Source organism: Branchiostoma lanceolatum, chromosome 3, assembly GCF_035083965.1.
Source record: "Branchiostoma lanceolatum isolate klBraLanc5 chromosome 3, klBraLanc5.hap2, whole genome shotgun sequence".
In the NCBI taxonomy this organism is placed as follows: Eukaryota; Metazoa; Chordata; class Leptocardii; order Amphioxiformes; family Branchiostomatidae; genus Branchiostoma; species Branchiostoma lanceolatum.
Window position 1 is genome coordinate 14,650,938 of NC_089724.1, and position 17,165 is coordinate 14,668,102.

Genomic DNA, 17,165 nt, shown 5'->3' on the forward strand with positions numbered 1-17,165 from the left:
TTGGAAATGTGACCCTAGCATTAGTTGGATGCTGCTACCTCCGGTGTCTATTATTAAGATGTGCATTTGAGCGCAGTGCCACTTCTCAAGCAGAATGCTAAAGATCTCTTTTTATTCTCTTGCCAACAGAAAACAACTCACGATTACATTTTTTGGGGATACAACCCACATGTGTTGAAAAGTTTCGCTAGATGAATGTATTGACACTAGTTGCAAAACTGTCTGTTGTAAAAAAACAAGTATGGAATGTCAGCTTCTATGCCAGGTAATTAATATTTTATCATTTTTTGAATCTGAAAATTTTCTAAGATACTTGATATAAACAATATATTGTATTGTTGTTCAGTAGTTTTGATTAAAGTGCCTTGGTGCACACGGAAGAGATATTTAAAAAAAATACAATGTACTTAACTTAGAGTAAACATAACCGGATTGTACATTTGAAATTTGAGTGTGTAACTTCCAGAGGTGGTCACAGATACAATGTGTCAAGTCGAAGTTAAGTGTATTGTAAACAATTAAACAATTTTACTATTATTAACAACATGTTCATGCTGATCCGATAAATAGATAATATAGATAAGTGTATTGTAGTGTCAATTTAGGTATGGTAATATACGTGTTGAGCTAGAGTTTGTGATGAGTGGCGAACAAATGTACAATGCTCACTAGTGGATGTCGAATAAAATAACAAATGACTATGAAGGTTAGACATCTAGGTAATAAGATGCGCCAATTGCAAATGACAGTTACTCAAGAAATCGGATAAAATTTTGATCAGATATTTCAGACAGCATCCTCTGTCTTTCGTCAGTGACTAAAGGAAAGAACTGAAGAACCAGGTTTTATACCAAAACTCTGATTTGATATGTTATTGAGGTGAAGACAATTTGGGATGGTTCAATAGAAGACCAAATCAAGACAAGGTCATACGCTGATAGATAAGGGTATGACTACTTTACGAAGCACACGACGCTACGTATCAAATACAATGTATCAAGAACGTTCCTATAAGCCACTCATTGCAAACACAACCTCTGTGTTATTCTGTCTATTAACGTAACAACTACTGAAATCCACAGTGTGTCGTGTAGTTAAATATTCCAACAACTAAAACGTGTAGTTTATACATCCCATCTACCAAAACATTGACCCAGTTGAATTCCAACACATTGCCAGTTCAGTTTTTAGTGCACGAATCCTCAGTCGTTAAATATGTAGCATCCATTTGATTGTATGTGTACCAGTGGGGATCATACACATACGTGGTACGGGTAACACAGGAGTACGCAGTTCAAGCTTTGCAAAATAAAGTTGATTATCACATAAATCCACATCCGCAATCCTGAACCATTATGTTGTGCCATGTGTGCTAACATTCATGTATAGTTTGACTTTTAATCAACGTTTTACAGAAAAACAATAACGTTTGCAACCTATCAAGTAAGGGGACGTTCTGTAGTACCGGTTGCACTCATTTCTACCAATTTCCATTCATGATAACTCATCTCATCTCATTCAGAGTTTTGAGTATACAAGTTCGGTATGTTTTGCTTTACCTGTCCAGATGAATAGACATATGAAGGATCATACTGATTCTTATCATCGATTCGGTACGTTTCACCTTCTCCACTGTGATTTACATGTCCAGCTGAATAGACATGTGAACGACCATACTGATTGTTATCATCGATTCCGTACGCTTCACATTCTCTACTGTGGCCGGCGTTTTTACGTTGATTGACACCAAAAACATAAGGTTCAATTGTGTTGGGTGAAGTTTCATGCATGCAGGACTGACTATTATCTGAATTTGGAAACTGATTATCAATTCTGTTGTCATTGGAAACTTCTCCATTATGGTAGGTAGGTTCACAGGCCTGTGTATCTGGTCCGGTTAGGGTACTTGTACCTTCTCTTTTCTTAAGACTGGTTTTACCTGCCGTTGCAACCTCGCCAATATGATATTGAGGTACCTCGAAAACATAAGGCGACATTGCATACGGCTCAGTCGTGTTAGATTTAACCTCGTTCATGCAGGACTTTGGTGCCTGATTATCAGCCATGTCGACGTCGTCATCAAAAATTGTATGGTTCACAGTTTCCGGACTATTTCTACAGCCTTCCTGATCATCAGTCTGGGTGTCATGACTGGTGGTAGCTTGATCATAAAAAGCGTTGTTTACAACTTGGCCAGCCGCCATGTTGTTCACGCGACCAACTGGGGCATCTGTATCATCATGTTGTTTCCCACCCAATGTGATATACACCGCTGACGCCAAACCGCAAAGAACAACGCTTACTCCAACTACTGGTCCAATCACCGACCAGACTGGTGCCGTGGTAACGGTTTGAGGAGATGACGTCTCCTGATTCTCTGGCGTCCCTTTCATGGGTCCAGAGTGAGCATTGTACCCTTCTGTAAAGTCTGTCACCTGATTGAAGGTTCTAGCTGCTGCAACTGTCAAGACAACGTTAGTAGTGTTTTGAGAAATCTGATCATATGTTTCAGCCTGTTGTAGTTTTGGTTCCTCACTCCGTGGTTCTGAACTACCATTTGCTAGTGACAACAGGGACGAAGTGGTGACGTCATAGGGACTAAGGGTTTGACGTTCTGTAGGGCAGAAACTGTTGGGATCACAGGACTTTGGTGTGAACAGTCGACTATTCTCGCCGTTTGCATCCCAGACTTTATAACAAACTGAGATATATTCACTTAACAACTGGAGCTCTACGTTCTCCACTACAGCTGGTGTTTTACAGCGGAACAAAGGCTGGTTATCATATATGGCGCGTGCCACATTATTATTCCTGAGGAAATTTACGCATTTTGGTGATCTTTTATCCCGGCACTTTCCTGCAATGATCGCGAAATCAATGAGCCAAACTAAGTTACAGTCACAGTGGAAAGGGTTACCCGTTACGACATTTCTGTGTAGTACAATACGTCCGTTTGGCGCATGCGCGTCCCACCCAAGATCGCACAGAGACAATGTCGTCAAAATGTTGTAGGAAACGTCAACCGTTTTCAAGTTGTGTAAGAAAAACTTCACAGGGTAGAGGTTGACACAGAACAGCTGATTATGTGACAAGTCCAAATGAACTAGCATGGGCAAGTTCTTCAGACAGTGCCAAGGGAAGTAACTGATGCTATTGTTTTTTAAGATCATGTTGTTCAAGTAGGGGAGGGGCGCAATGCATGGAAATGTGGTCAGGGCGTTGTTGGGAAGATGGAGGTCAACAAGTGTTTTTGGCAGTTCTTTGGGAAAGTTCGTTAAGCCTTTGTTGTTACAATATAGCAAACGTATATCACTGTTATTCCAATTTTGAACGACACATCCTTTAGATAGTAAGCGTGAAAGTGCCGATGCTTCCCAAGTGAACGGTACGTTCAGAAATGGGAGGACCGACACCAGAACGAATATTATGCTGTGTTTGTATCGCATGTTTTCCGCAGCGACAAAAGCTAAATTGTTTTAAATCCAAAGATTTCTTGTTATCCCTTGCTTATAGTCTGTAACTAAGGTATATATCACTTTATTTAGAGATCCTCTAGCCCTGTCCATCATGACCTCACTGTTACGTCATAGTGCTATTTTGCACTGTTAGCATATCTTTTGTTATCATTGCAAGCAAAACATGTCAGTATTTGAGGCAAACGTAAACGTGTTTGTCACACGAAGCTGGTGTGTTACGCCAAAGGGCGACTATACCGGATGTATAGATACAGATACAGAAGAATATCAAACAAATACACTTTCTACGGCATTCTGATAGTATTCATACATCGGTTTGACACTTTACCATTAGACTACATTTGGCTACACCTGCGTTTGTGGCATCTGCTGTGAAATTAACTGATGATGTTTCACGCAGTCATGGAAAATACCAAGTGCTGAATCTACCCACTGACAGGACAGGTAGCTCCTGTTCTTGTATGGAGGGCAATCTTATGGATGTGAAGACCAGTTCTTAGTTTCTTCCGCCACACATTGACTTTGTGGATCGGGCGTCTTAGGTTGTCGTCACAGGAAACCTTCGGCTGGTCAAGATATCAAAACAATAAAATCAGCATTCATAATTGTAACCAAGAGGATGTCCCTGTACATGTGACTCAACTTAGACATTCCAGTAAACTACATGCATATTCTAAAATCAAAAAGCACTTTGGCATGGAAACATATCTCACATCAATTCATAATAAACTGTTTGCAAATAGCATAACAAAGCTGAGAATCGGTGCACATTGCTTAGAAGTTGAAAAGGGTTGACACCACAACACACCAGCCACTCAGAGATTGTGTCCCACATGTAATGGAAGTGTTGAAGATAAATTCCACCTTGTGATGAATTGTCCAACTTATAGCAAAGAGAGAGATGCTTTTACAGACTATTACTACTAAGACAAACTTCACCCTATCTGGTACACAAAGCGATATTTTTTATGTACTGTTGTCATGTCCGACTCTTATATCCATGTACATAGGTCAATTTCTCCATAAATCATTCGAAAAGCGAGACAGAATTACCCATACATGACTATATATTGTAACAAATACACTGGTTTCGAAAATATTTTGTACTTAGAATTGTAGGATAGATTAGCCTTGTAGAACAGATTGTTGATTTCATGCCATACATTGTACCATGTACGATTGTTGAGCAATAAAGTTCACTTCACTTCACTGTTAGTGGTACATTTTTGTGAGGTCTGGTTCCGATTCATGAGTTGGTACACGGAGACCCCGGTTCAAGTCTCGAGGTCAGGACATAAATGAGGGTCATTTGTACGAGCAGGTGCCTCGAGCACGTTAAAGGGGAAATGCTAGCAACCCATCTCTCTAGAAATATACCCTGCTACTAAAACAGCAAGGAAATTTACTGCCCTATGTGCCACTAGAAACTAAAAGGTGAACAACACAATAATAACTGTTACCAGGAACTTAACAATAAGTAACGGATACGTAGGTGATCTTACCTGAACGTAACGTTCTGAAATGATCAAATCTGATCAAAAAGGTCTGTCAAATCATTCTACAAGGGAAATCTAGAAAGTAATGGAATCAGCATCATAGGAGGTTCATTTTGTACGAAATGAGTTAAGATTTGGCACAAATATAAAATCACATATCTTCTCGAGACTGAAAGATCTCAATTTGTTCCTCAGATTTTTATGAGCGACTGCGTTGATTTGTCTCGTATTAACGTAGTGACTGTTGTGAGTGTCACGAAAGGTGAGTCATTCTTCGTATGATCTTAAAGGCTTCCGTTGACTGCCAAATATAATTTCTTTCTCATGTGCACGTGTAAGACATAAACATTACTGCCTCAACATATACAACAAAAAAGAAATCAAAATACGAAATATGGGCATATTGTTCTCTGTACGTGGCACTGTTAAAATGAGCTTGAGTGCAGAGCCACGTCGTTCTTGTCTGTCAAAAAGCGAAGTAACAAATTAAATAAAAGCCTTGTCATTCTGTAAGCAAGAATGGTCAGATTTCTAGGTGAGGAAAGTCTAAAATTCGCACATACCTTTACATAGCACGGCTACACCGAGGCATGGGGGAGATTCGGGGCGTCTGTTGTGCCGTCATACCCGTGTTGGCACAGAAAAAAGAGAAAGCTTGATTGTCTGATGCTTTTTGAGACCATTGATGACATGGTGGGCGTTTTATCACAGGCGTGTGACGATGTTCACAAGATCTCTTCTTGTAATACTGTCTGCATGCTGCCACGAATATGATGAATACTAGTATATGAATATTTTATAGCCATTGTCTTGGGAAAAATGAATAGTTTCACAAGCCCCCACCTAAGTACCGCCTGCTTTTCCTTTCGCTTCGGACAGAATCACCAATCTGGTGTGCCCATCTGTATACTCATTGACACAAACGTATGGACTAGTGTATTGAACTTTATTGAATGGACGAAGCAGACGCATAAAGTTTGCTCCCATGCTGTGGCTCACATTTTGATCACCTTTGTGTAAACTGTAGGAGAGGAGTTCCGGAACTGTGATATTTAAAAACAAGTATTTTTTCTAACTCTCGACCAAAATATAACATGTTCGATCCAAGTTTGACGACGTTAAGGTGCATTGGTCTTATAATTATTCATTGTTCTAAAGACTATGTGTGTGCAACATATACAATGTTTTTGCATTACCAAACCACCAAATACATATATCCATTCCATACATTGGAAAGCTATTCGCCGAGGCGTTTCTTACCCTTGCTTAAAACTTCAAGTTTTGTTCGTTAAAGCTTCCTTAACATACGAGCTAAATGTGTCTTAAAATATCGGCTAACAAGTCGGACCTTTAAATTTCTCGCTACGTCTTGCAATGTCTACTGATGGCGGAGTGAGGATAAAATACGATAATTCGTTTGGCATAACGTCATGATAGCTAGTCACGTTTTTTCGCTTTTTTTCTACAGGCGTCGTTGTGTTAAAAAATTTTCTTTCCCGTGTGTCTGTGTCTGTGTGTGTGCGCGCGCGCGCGCGTGTGTGTGTGTGTTTGTGTGTTAGAATAGTGTTCAGCACCAAGGACAGGTCGCTTGTTTGTAAGTGGCCTATTATGGAATATATTTGGTCGTCTGCTCTATGATCGATCCGTATTTGGAAACATGAACTGAACAACTTTTGACATAAATGAAAGGGCGTCTGCTTTCGCCCCTTTATAGCCTTTGATCAAAAGCGTATGTTACATTGAATACATGTTGAAGCATATAGTGAGAAAAAAAGAGAGATTAATTTCATTTCTCCATAAGAAAGACCATTTGGTTGTATACCAATGTGATTCTAAAGTGATGTGTGAGGCTAATATATCACAAATATAGAAATCACGTTGATTTTCTTGGTGAATTTTCACCAATGTATAGAGAGTAGAGACAGCTAACTTGGAGTTTTAGTAAGGCTGCACCAAGTAATTTTTATGGATGACGTCCTTTGGAGACCCTAAATCTAATGCGAGAGCGCGAAAAAAACCCAAGAAGGGCCGAAAAAAACAAGATGCCTAGATTTGAAATATAATAGTCGACGACACATGTTAGGACACAAATTGAATGAAAGAACACAGTGTAACAACTAGCAATTATTTCATTCATCATGAAAACAGCAATAATTTGAATAAATCAGTTGAAGTTGAACGGCAGTTGTTGTCCTGTCCTGTTTCTTTCCATATCCCATTGATTTGCGGCACTGTCGTAACTCTTTGGTCATAGTTACGTATACAGGAAACGGAATTTCTTGTTTTTTTTTTTTCTGGGAACAGACCAAAATCAATGCGCGCGCGGACGTCATCCATAAAAATTACTTGGTGTAGCCTAATGGAATAAACAAGAGAATATGCGCTATAGACTACAGGGATTCCCCACTCGCTCTCTGTTAGATGGCCTTGATTCAGCATCAGTTCCGTCTGTATTCGCTAGGTGACACTACTGCACCGCTGGTGACAATCACGCCTTAGTTTAAGGTCGTAGACCACAGTATTTCGCCTGTAGGTATATTACGGTAAACTCAGTCTGTACTGAAAAGCGTCGAAGATGATGATGATGATGATTACGGTAAACTGTAAAGCTAAACCTGTATAAGTGTTCACTTTTACACATTTATTGTCAAGGACCACTTGCCTAATGTGACCAATTTTGGTGGTCTCTAAGATAATGTTTTCAATTCATTGACGCAAGCATCAAGATACCTCCCTACAGAGACCATCTGTTCACAAACATCTCATCTTACAAGTGGCTGGATAGCATGTCCTTTTCATACATGATAATGCGACTCTTTGTATCCAACAGATTTTCCATCCGCAACGTGTCTCTACAAAAAATGTGGATTGAATCCTCCAGCTCTGCAAGACCAACAAAAACACTCAGATGTATGTCTTCGTTTGTATAGCTTTGGCTTACATCCTGAAGGTGTTTCAGCAAGTTCTTTTGAATTGTATAAACATTCTTAGCGTATATTTGAATGGACATCATTCTCACTGCAGCGGTTGGGTAAGTGTTGGAGAGACTCAAACTTGCTTCTCCTTTGTGGCATAACATGTAAATTGTGTTTTCTTCTTGTAGAAGCTTTAAGTTAGCGGGGCATAAAGTAAACGGATCCCAGTCTGCAAATATGACTGGTTTGCGGTCGTAGCCACCACAGACGCCAGCGGGAAGCCATTTCTGTACCGCCGTACAGAAGTCGTCATCTGGGTCTTGTAGAGGCACGACGTCCGGTAAGCCGGTCGTGTCCAGTTGAGCCAGCTGAGCAGGGTTCTGTCGCCACCAGAGACTGGGTCCTCCCTTGTACTCTGCGTAAGGCTAGAAAAGGAAATCTCACCTTAAATCAAGGTTTGCTTTTGAATTCAACGGCGCTTAAATTGTACTTTGTACTTTGTTTTAGAGAAATGTATGTATAAACGTCACAGAAGTCATTTTTAAGTAATCCGTTACGTAAGTGGAATAATTTTCGTATTTGGCTATTAATTAAGACTTAAGATATTTTTTAGCTAATTTACTGTATTCTAGAGAAAGAACTATAACACAACGTATAACTTAAACTCTCTATGATTTAGACCTACCATGCTAAAAACTTCTCGCATGCCATGGATTGGTGCGTTCGCGATCGCCAAGGTGTTGAGGCTTGATATCGTGGCTCGTTTATACCTGGCTGTCGGGTGGTTCTGTCGGATCCAGGCGTCTTGATACTCCTCTCACTGCCAGATGACCCCCGTCTTTCTCCACGCAGAGACGACCCTTGCTGACGTGGTAATGAACGCCTTTTCCCCCTCCGTGATAATTGCAATTAACAGTCCTACCTATTAAAGAAAACACAGGCACTTGAAAATGCATGTGTGTATGTGTGTGTGTGTGCGTGTGTGTGCGCGTGTGTATTCCACGACCTCACACATTCACCACATGAGGTTTAACCTTTTAAGTAACGTTCATAAATATTGCTCCTTGATTGTGCAAATCCTCATTTGATCAATCATATTATTATACTCATTAACATAACTTAGAAGGACATTACTACAATGGGCTTCTTAATGTACGACCTGATTTCAGGGACACCATGTCCCAGCTGGGGTTTGGGATGCAGTTCCGATGATGAAAACCTACAAAAGCAGGTCATGTAAACATTTATCAAAACACTACACACATTCATGTGTACTAGTCCTGTACCACCAAATGATTTTTTAAGTCTTGGACAAAGGCACTCTCCATAATGAGCCTTGATTATTTGGCGAATGTATGTGAGCGTGGAACTCTAGTTTGATTATTCATATTAGTTGATCATCTTATCTAAAAAATAACAAAAAACAAACAAATAACACTTAAGTATGAAAGTCTAGCAAAGAAGGCTATTGTAGCATTATCTCATGTATCATATAAATGAGGACCTCATTTACATATTTCATTGATTATGCATATTTTGTCTCACTTGCATAATTGATATCTACCAAAATATTTCTCAGCTACACATGTCTCATTAATTATGGAAACTAAAGCGCTAATTTGCACAATGTCCACTTAATTTCGAAATGCCACAAGAATGAAATTTCTTCTGATTTGCATAAATAGCCAATAATTGATTATGTGAATCATTAATTGAATTATCTACATACCAAATGTCATGACAATCCATCAACTACTTTTTTTTAAAACTCTGAAACAAAACTGGCTCCTGCAGCTTAAAGAAAGTGTATAGGGGTCGAAACCTACACGACTTAATCTCATTCTAACCAGCTGTCTAACACTAGAAAATAATGACCAAAGCTTTTCCAAAATACAAGATATTCTAACCAAAAGTAACGCCCGAGTCCTTAGAATATCGTCAGGGTTTTCAAAATCTAATCCTTTTTAATTTTTATCAAGACCCACCCAAATATCAAGACAATCAACCCAAGCTTTCTCGAGTTATGCTGTTCACACACACACACACACACACACACACACACACACACACACACACACACACACACACACACACACACACACACACACACACACACACGCATACACACACACACACACGCACACATACACACACACTCACACACAAACACACACACTCACACAAGCATACACACACAAACACACACACACTAACACACACACACACTAACACACACACGCAAATACACACCAAAGCACACATACATACTGAAATGGTAAGTTGTAATCAAAACTCACACACCACTTGTTTTCCCACCACCGTCAGGAACATCGTGGTGTCAAGATGATCAATGAAGTGGTGAAAGAACGCTGGCATGTAGTCTGTGTCGCCATAGATGCCTTTAGACATGCGTATTACAGCGTCGTAATCATCGTGCGAAGCAAGACGAAATGACGGATGCAAACTTTGTTCTGCCATTATCAAAGAACTGGTTGGGGGTGGGGGGCGGAACTGGTTGTACTGCAGCTTGTTGTCCTCATTTGCACCCCGATAAATGCCCCGTGCAAATGGTTTGAAGCAGTGAAATGCCTAAATGGAGCTATTCTTTGTCCATGATGAGTGGCAGCTGTCTTGTGACCGAATAAAAGTGTCCCAGAGCGGTGTCACGGCCGGTTCTGTTGTACACTCACCGCCGAAGATTCAGCGTGCCGTCACGCACTTCTCAGGTCAAGGGTCAAGTTTAAAGTTCGGCTTTAATACATTGTGCTTGCCAGGCCTGCCATGAAGCGTCACGTTAACCGGTGATAGCCTGGCTTCAAATATGAACAAATATTGCTTATTGTCATAGAGGTATTGTTTTCGGTGTGTCTGTATGTGTGTTTAGCTGTTTGTGTTTCCACATATTTGGCGCGGCAGTAACTTAAGAAACAATGGATGGATTGCAGTAATGTTAAAGAGATAGGTAGGTAAAGGTAATGGTTGGTTATAGGCCACCTGGCGGCCTTCCTTTGTTCTACAGTTGACCTATGGTTTTGTATCTTTTGCCCTGGACATGCTATTGGAAATGGTTATCTAGTGGCGGATAGCCTTTGATGTCAGGAAAACGTGGTAGAGGTTTGAAACTCCTAGCAGTCTGCTCTTGAACTGCAGCGGTGCTTCTGATAAACTCTTTGAAATGGGAAGACTGAAGAGAGGATCTACAGATTTACATGATGTTATGCATGCAACTATGCAAATAAAGGTCTAGTTTGCATAATGACTGCGAAAGCACCGTAATTCCAATTCTGAGTGGTAGGTGGAAATTGTATTCGTGGGACATGTGTAACTTAGCTAACGTAGCATGACCAATTGACGTCCGATTTATTCAAAACGTATTTAACTCAAAACCGCGCGGACTGAGCCAAATGTTAAACCCATAGGCAGAAATATCAGCCCTTCTAAAAAGAAAATGCATGGTCTGTAAATTTTTCTCCGCCTATTTAACGCCGTGTGAGCATGTATCAATACTGGGGTATATGATGTAGAATTGTGCTAGGCTTACCCATTATCGTCCACGTCAGTCTTTTCCCTTCTAGGGCTATGCTTGAAGAACATAAACCAGAAAAAAATGCACAGTACCTGTCGAAAGTAGTCTACAGACAAATGATAGTAAAGTCACTATGTTTGTCCCTCCGCTTGCCTGACGCGATGGAAGAAAACAATGTTGTCCTCTGATTTTCACCGACATCAGCGGCACGTGGCATTCACGTGATAAACGCATGGCCATTATGCTTTGCCGTGAAAAAAGTAACCACCGGGCGGGGGTCGCTAGGCTGTATCAAACCTTTCTAAAACTGGTAAGAGTTTCAAACCTCGAATCACCATGGATAGTCTGAATATCAAAGAATGGTTTAACGTCAGCTACTTTTAAAAGATACTAGCTCTCGTGTAAGTTAGAAAAACACGATGAAGTACGCGGTGTCGAATTACATATGAAATACGTCATGCATGACGCTTCCGTGCAACGTGTTGTTACTGGTTCAGGAGTTTATTCTGTTATGTCGCTGGACGTAAACCTTTTTCATTGTTTTATACAAGAGAGAGAGATGGCTAAGGATCATACTTATGACGTTCTTTATTGCTCATGAGAACAGGCTTTGGCATAATACACCGCGACATGTGGACATAACCCAAACTGGACGTAAATAGGTGTTTCACGTAAATGGGTGATGTTACGTTACACATTACCGGTATATCAGGTATAGATTATGTAAATGCTGAAATCATTTGCGTAACTAGTGATGAAATATAATCATGGAATTCTGCCAAAGGAAAGGTTTTCACTTATACAGTATTTGTAATTTTGATAGATAGTCAAGATCATCATTTCAAACGGATTATGCTTATTAATTAATCATTTGCATCATCAATGAGACAAGATAAAACAAAAAATTAAGAAACCTCAAATATTTCACGGTTCTGTGTATGTGGCGCTGTTATTAAGTTAGTCCCAGCGCCACAATGTATTATTTGTTATTCAAATACACTTTAGACATCCTGTTTCTATACTCAATTTCCAACACTAACATATGCCATCAGTACACATCACCCGTTTAAGGAATTTTTGTAAAATGATACCAAAATCGTGATTTACAAACAAAATTATACACTGAGATGCGATCTGAAGACAAAGTATGGCTTTTGTGTAAAGAAGTAGTACAGTAGTGTCTGATATTTTATTTCTATATGATATGATATGATATGATACACTATGATACACGTGGGGGAAATGAGTCATCAAAGGCCATGAAAATGCTGTTATTTCAATAGTATGAAAACCAAAATATTATTATAATTTGGCGTGAATTTTGAAACTCATTCTATATTTGTCACATATGAACATAATCTACATCTATTCATCATATCTATCATCTGAAGTAAGCTTCATATATGACGATGTTGTCTCTACATGCAATGTACAATGACAACATGTATTTTACTCCGGCAAAGTGACGTGTTTGGTCCTTGGCTTGGGAGAGGTGCGTTACACGAATTACCTCACTTCACAGGTGGAAATTAGTACTTAACGTCCCTCGGATAGGATGGTCCCGTGTTTGACTCACACATATAAAGCACGTAAAGGAACCAGAATAATTATCAAAAAGAGAAGGGGACCTTCCTGGTGTGGGTGGATCAAAGAAATCTGTCCGAATATAAAGCTTGTACTCTTACAAACTTGGTGTGTTATGAAATATAGACAAACAAGAGTACTTCTTTTGTCTCCCAAGATGAAGAGATGCCAGGAAAACTGTGCTTTGAACTTGTCAAAGGGAGCCAAGGGAGTACGGCGGACGGAAGTACCCTGCTGTTTAGCATCTTATCTTACAAGTGGCTGGCTAGCATGTCCTTTTCATACATGATAATTCGACCCTTTGTATCTAACAGATTTTCCATCCGCAACGTGTCTCTACAAAACATGTGGATTGAATCCTCCAGCTCTGCAAGACCAACAAAAACACTCAGATGTATGTCTTCGTTTTTGTAGCTTTGGCTTACTTCCTGAAGGTGTTTCAGCAAGTGCTTTTGTAGGGTAGAGAAATACTTAGCGTATATTTGAATAGACATCATTCTCACTGCAGAGGTTGGGTAAGTGTTGGAGAGACTCAAACTTGCTTCTCCTTTGTGGTCCAATATGTAGATTGTGTTTTCTGCTTGTAGCAGCTTTAAGTTAGCGGGGCATAAAGTGAACGGATCCCAGTCTGCAAATATGACTGGTTTGCGGTCGTAGCCACCACAGACGCCAGCGGGAAGCCATTTCTGTACAGCCGCACAGAAGTCGTCGTCTGGGTCCTGTAGAGGCACGACGTCCGGTAAGCCGGTCGTGCCCAGTTGAGCCAGCTTAGCAGGGATCTGTCGCCACCAGAGACTGGGTACTCCCTTGTACTCTACATAAGGCTATTAAAAAAGATAAAACGTATCTTAAGTCAAGGTTTGCTTTTGAATTCAACGGCTATTGAAATTGTACATTTTAGATTGGTTTAGAGAAAAACGTCACAGAAGTCATTTTGTAAGTCATTTGATACTGATAAGTGGAAACAGTTGTCTCTGACTATTTTATACTCAGGAGTTAAGCCTTTTTCCAGCTAACTTACTGCAATTCTGAAAAAGAACTGTAGCTCTACGTATAATATATAATTATCTTGATACTGTGGACCTACCATGCTGAAAACTTCACGCATGCCATGGCGTGGTAAGTTCGCCAAGGTGTTGAGACTTGATGCCGTGGCTCGTTTATACCTGGCTGTAGGATGGTTCTGTCGGATCCAGGCGTCTTGATACTCCTCTAACCACCAGACGACCCCCGTCTTTCGCCACGCAGAAGCGACTCTTGCTGACGTGCTAATGAATACCTTCCCTCCCTCTGTGATGATTGCAATCAGAAGTCCTACCTAAGAAAACACAGGCACTTGGATATGCATGCGTGTATGTGTATGTGTATGTGTGTTTGTGTGTGTGTGTGTGTGTGTGTGTGTGTGTGTGTGTGTGTGTGTGTGTGTGTGTGTGTGTGTGTGTGTGTGTGTGTGTGTGTGTGTGAGTGTTCCACGACTTCATACATTCGCCAAATGATGTCAATCATTCGCGGAACATTCATAGATATTGCTAATCAATCATTCAAATAAGATTCTCATTTGAATAAATTGTATCAATTGATCATCTTCGGTAACCAAGAAGCAAAAGTTGTTCAAAGTATGAAAGTCTAGCAAAGACACACACACACACACACACACACACACACACACACACACACACACACACACACACACACACACACACACACACACACAGTACACCTTACGAGAGTCGCTTTTGTTGCGTCAATAAAGATTTCTTTAAATGAGCGCTTCTCTTGTCATTTTGTGACACCCCTCTGAACCATTTGAACCATCAAGTTTAACCTCGGTACTAAGGCCGGGTGTGGTGGCGATGCTGTAATAATACGTTGTAATCAAACTCACCACTTGTTTTCCCACCACCGCCAGGAACATCGTGGTGTCAGGATGATCAGTGAAGTAGTGAAAGAACGCAGGCATGTAGTCTGTGTTGCCATAGATGTCCTTAGACATGCGTATTACAGCGTCGTAATCATCGTGCGAAGCAAGACGAAAAGACAACTTCGAACACTGTTCTGCCATATTGGATGGCGGTAGGGGTCGAAACTGGTTGTACTGGTTGTCCTTAATTGACCTTAAAAATGCCCCACAGCTGCGTTACAGCAGCGAAATGGAATTGTTCTTTGTCCTGGGTGAGGGACAGAGACTTCAGCTGTGTCAAGGCCGTTCTGTTGTAGCAGTTGGAGTCAGTGAATACATTGTGCTTGCCCTGAAGTGTTACTATAACCGATGATAGCATGGCTTGAAATATGAACAAGTGATTCAAATATTTAAAGGTCAAGGTTGATTATGGGCCACCTGTCGGCTTCCCTTGGTACGGCAGCAGAACGTCCGGTCTATGTATCTGTTGTCCTGGACATGCTTCGGCCTTGATTATTTAGTGGCGGACTTGAGGTCAGGAAAACGTGGAAGAGGTTTGACCCCCCTGGCGGCCTGCTTTGGAACTGCATAATTGATGAGGATATTCAATAATTCCAGCGTTTTCTATGATAGGACGTCAGTATATAGCGATCTTACATGTATGTTAAAGCAGTAACAATATCAGCAGATGTCAATTATGCAAATGAGGGCCTTATTTGCATAATGAATGCAAAAGTACCGTGATTCCTGAGCACTAAATAATAGGAATTTCATTCTTGGGACATGTGTAACTAAGTTTAAGGTGGCTGTTGTGTCTTCATATATTGACAACATGTATTTTATCTACTACGGCCAAACGATGTGTTATGATTCATGATAACGTTTGACAAGTGAACGATACGAGAGCTGAAAAGGGAAAACGTCTCTCTTCAGCTCCGGCTTGTTTTTGGCGTCTTTTTAGGCGTTTTTGTCGGGCTTTCTATTTTGTCCAGTTATCTTTGTATCGCGAAGCCGAAACAGGACAAAATAGAAAACTCGATAAAAACGCCTAAAAAGAAGTCAAAAACAAGCTGAATCTGAACCTCTCTTAGAGAGTAAGATAATCGTCCACAGTTACCATCCAGCTTTAGGCACATTTTCCTGCCTTGTCCGATTCGCTTTCAGATAATCAATACAGTAACGTTAACTCCACAAAACACCCATTTTTTTGCGTTTTGGCGCTCTTACCTTCGATGCAGGCAGGCAGGATGCTTCGATGGTACTTGGTTTAACACTGTGTCGCACACCAGAAGACCTTATATGGCAATACCTTCCAAAATCCTTGTATAGCTGCCGTTGCCTTATATGGCAAGGGAGCACGAAAAGCCAGGCAGGCTTGATTTGCATGACACATAGGAGGGCGACCGTATGTAACTGCTACAACTGTTCGGAAATATCATTGCACTGTGGTTTCGGACTTTGATATCCTGAAAAATGACCATATTACATCTATACCACAAGATTGCAGAAGAAAAAAAATGATTTCGTCAAGAAAACGACCAAAAATCGACATAAATGATACCATGTAGTGAGGTTATAGCATTTTGTACAGACACGACACACTACAACTTAGCTCAACTGGTAACGTCGTAGTACTTCGGATCCGGAAGATCCGGGATCGAGTCCGTTCCCTTTTTTTTTTCTTTTTAGATATTAAATATCAAAAATATATCTTAATATTATATTAATCTATCAATATCATATCTATGAATATCATTTTTTCTATTTTTTCTATTAATAAATAAGAAATATTTTATATTTGTTATTTTTAAATATTCATTTAATATATACAAGGCCTTTGTCTTATGAACAGGACTTCATAGATTCCAAACCCGGCATTCGAATTTTTATGTTCATTGTAATGGAAAATACCGTGCAGCGGCTCCTATGCGCGGTAAGATGATTCTTGCAAAACACTCGCCACTAAACTTCTATCCCCGATGTAAACAGAGGCTCTTGATGTTGTTTGCAAAACAGCGATCCTTTGTTATAGTACCAAATGCTCCATTGCTCAGTATCGACTTCATTCAGACAACACGGACGTGGAAAGTGACGCCGCTCGGCACAAAAATATGGGAATTTTCATGAATTTTAGCTAAATTATCCAGGAAATTAAGGAAGAAATGTTGTAAATGCGGAAACCAGAATAATAGGGATGAGGTAGCTTTTAATTGGTTTGAACATTTTAGATAGAACCTTAGCTGTTATGAACTTCTCTTTCACTTAATT

The 17,165-nt window shown here is 40.2% G+C and overlaps 1 protein-coding gene and 1 long non-coding RNA gene across 3 annotated transcripts; both read right to left on the reverse strand.

Annotated features, from left to right (window-relative positions):
- Window positions 1-6,643: 6,643 nt before the first annotated feature.
- On the reverse strand, window positions 6,644-10,613 carry LOC136430495 (uncharacterized). 2 transcript variants are annotated; one of them, XR_010754898.1, is made up of 3 exons: window positions 10,189-10,613; window positions 8,573-8,809; window positions 6,644-8,312 (listed from the first exon to the last, which is right to left on the reverse strand). It is a non-coding gene; the product is annotated as an uncharacterized lncRNA (long non-coding RNA). The 2 variants fall into 2 exon arrangements; XR_010754899.1 differs by having other exon boundaries at window positions 10,185-10,613.
- Window positions 10,614-11,983: 1,370 nt separating this feature from the next.
- Window positions 11,984-15,069, reverse strand: LOC136430494 (histidine N-acetyltransferase-like). Its single transcript, XM_066421169.1, has 3 exons — window positions 14,883-15,069; window positions 14,085-14,315; window positions 11,984-13,821 (listed from the first exon to the last, which is right to left on the reverse strand). Exons 1-3 carry the CDS (start codon window positions 15,057-15,059, stop codon window positions 13,249-13,251), a joined length of 981 nt encoding a protein of 326 aa, XP_066277266.1. The 5' UTR covers window positions 15,060-15,069; the 3' UTR covers window positions 11,984-13,248.
- Between the last annotated feature and the right edge of the window lie 2,096 nt (window positions 15,070-17,165).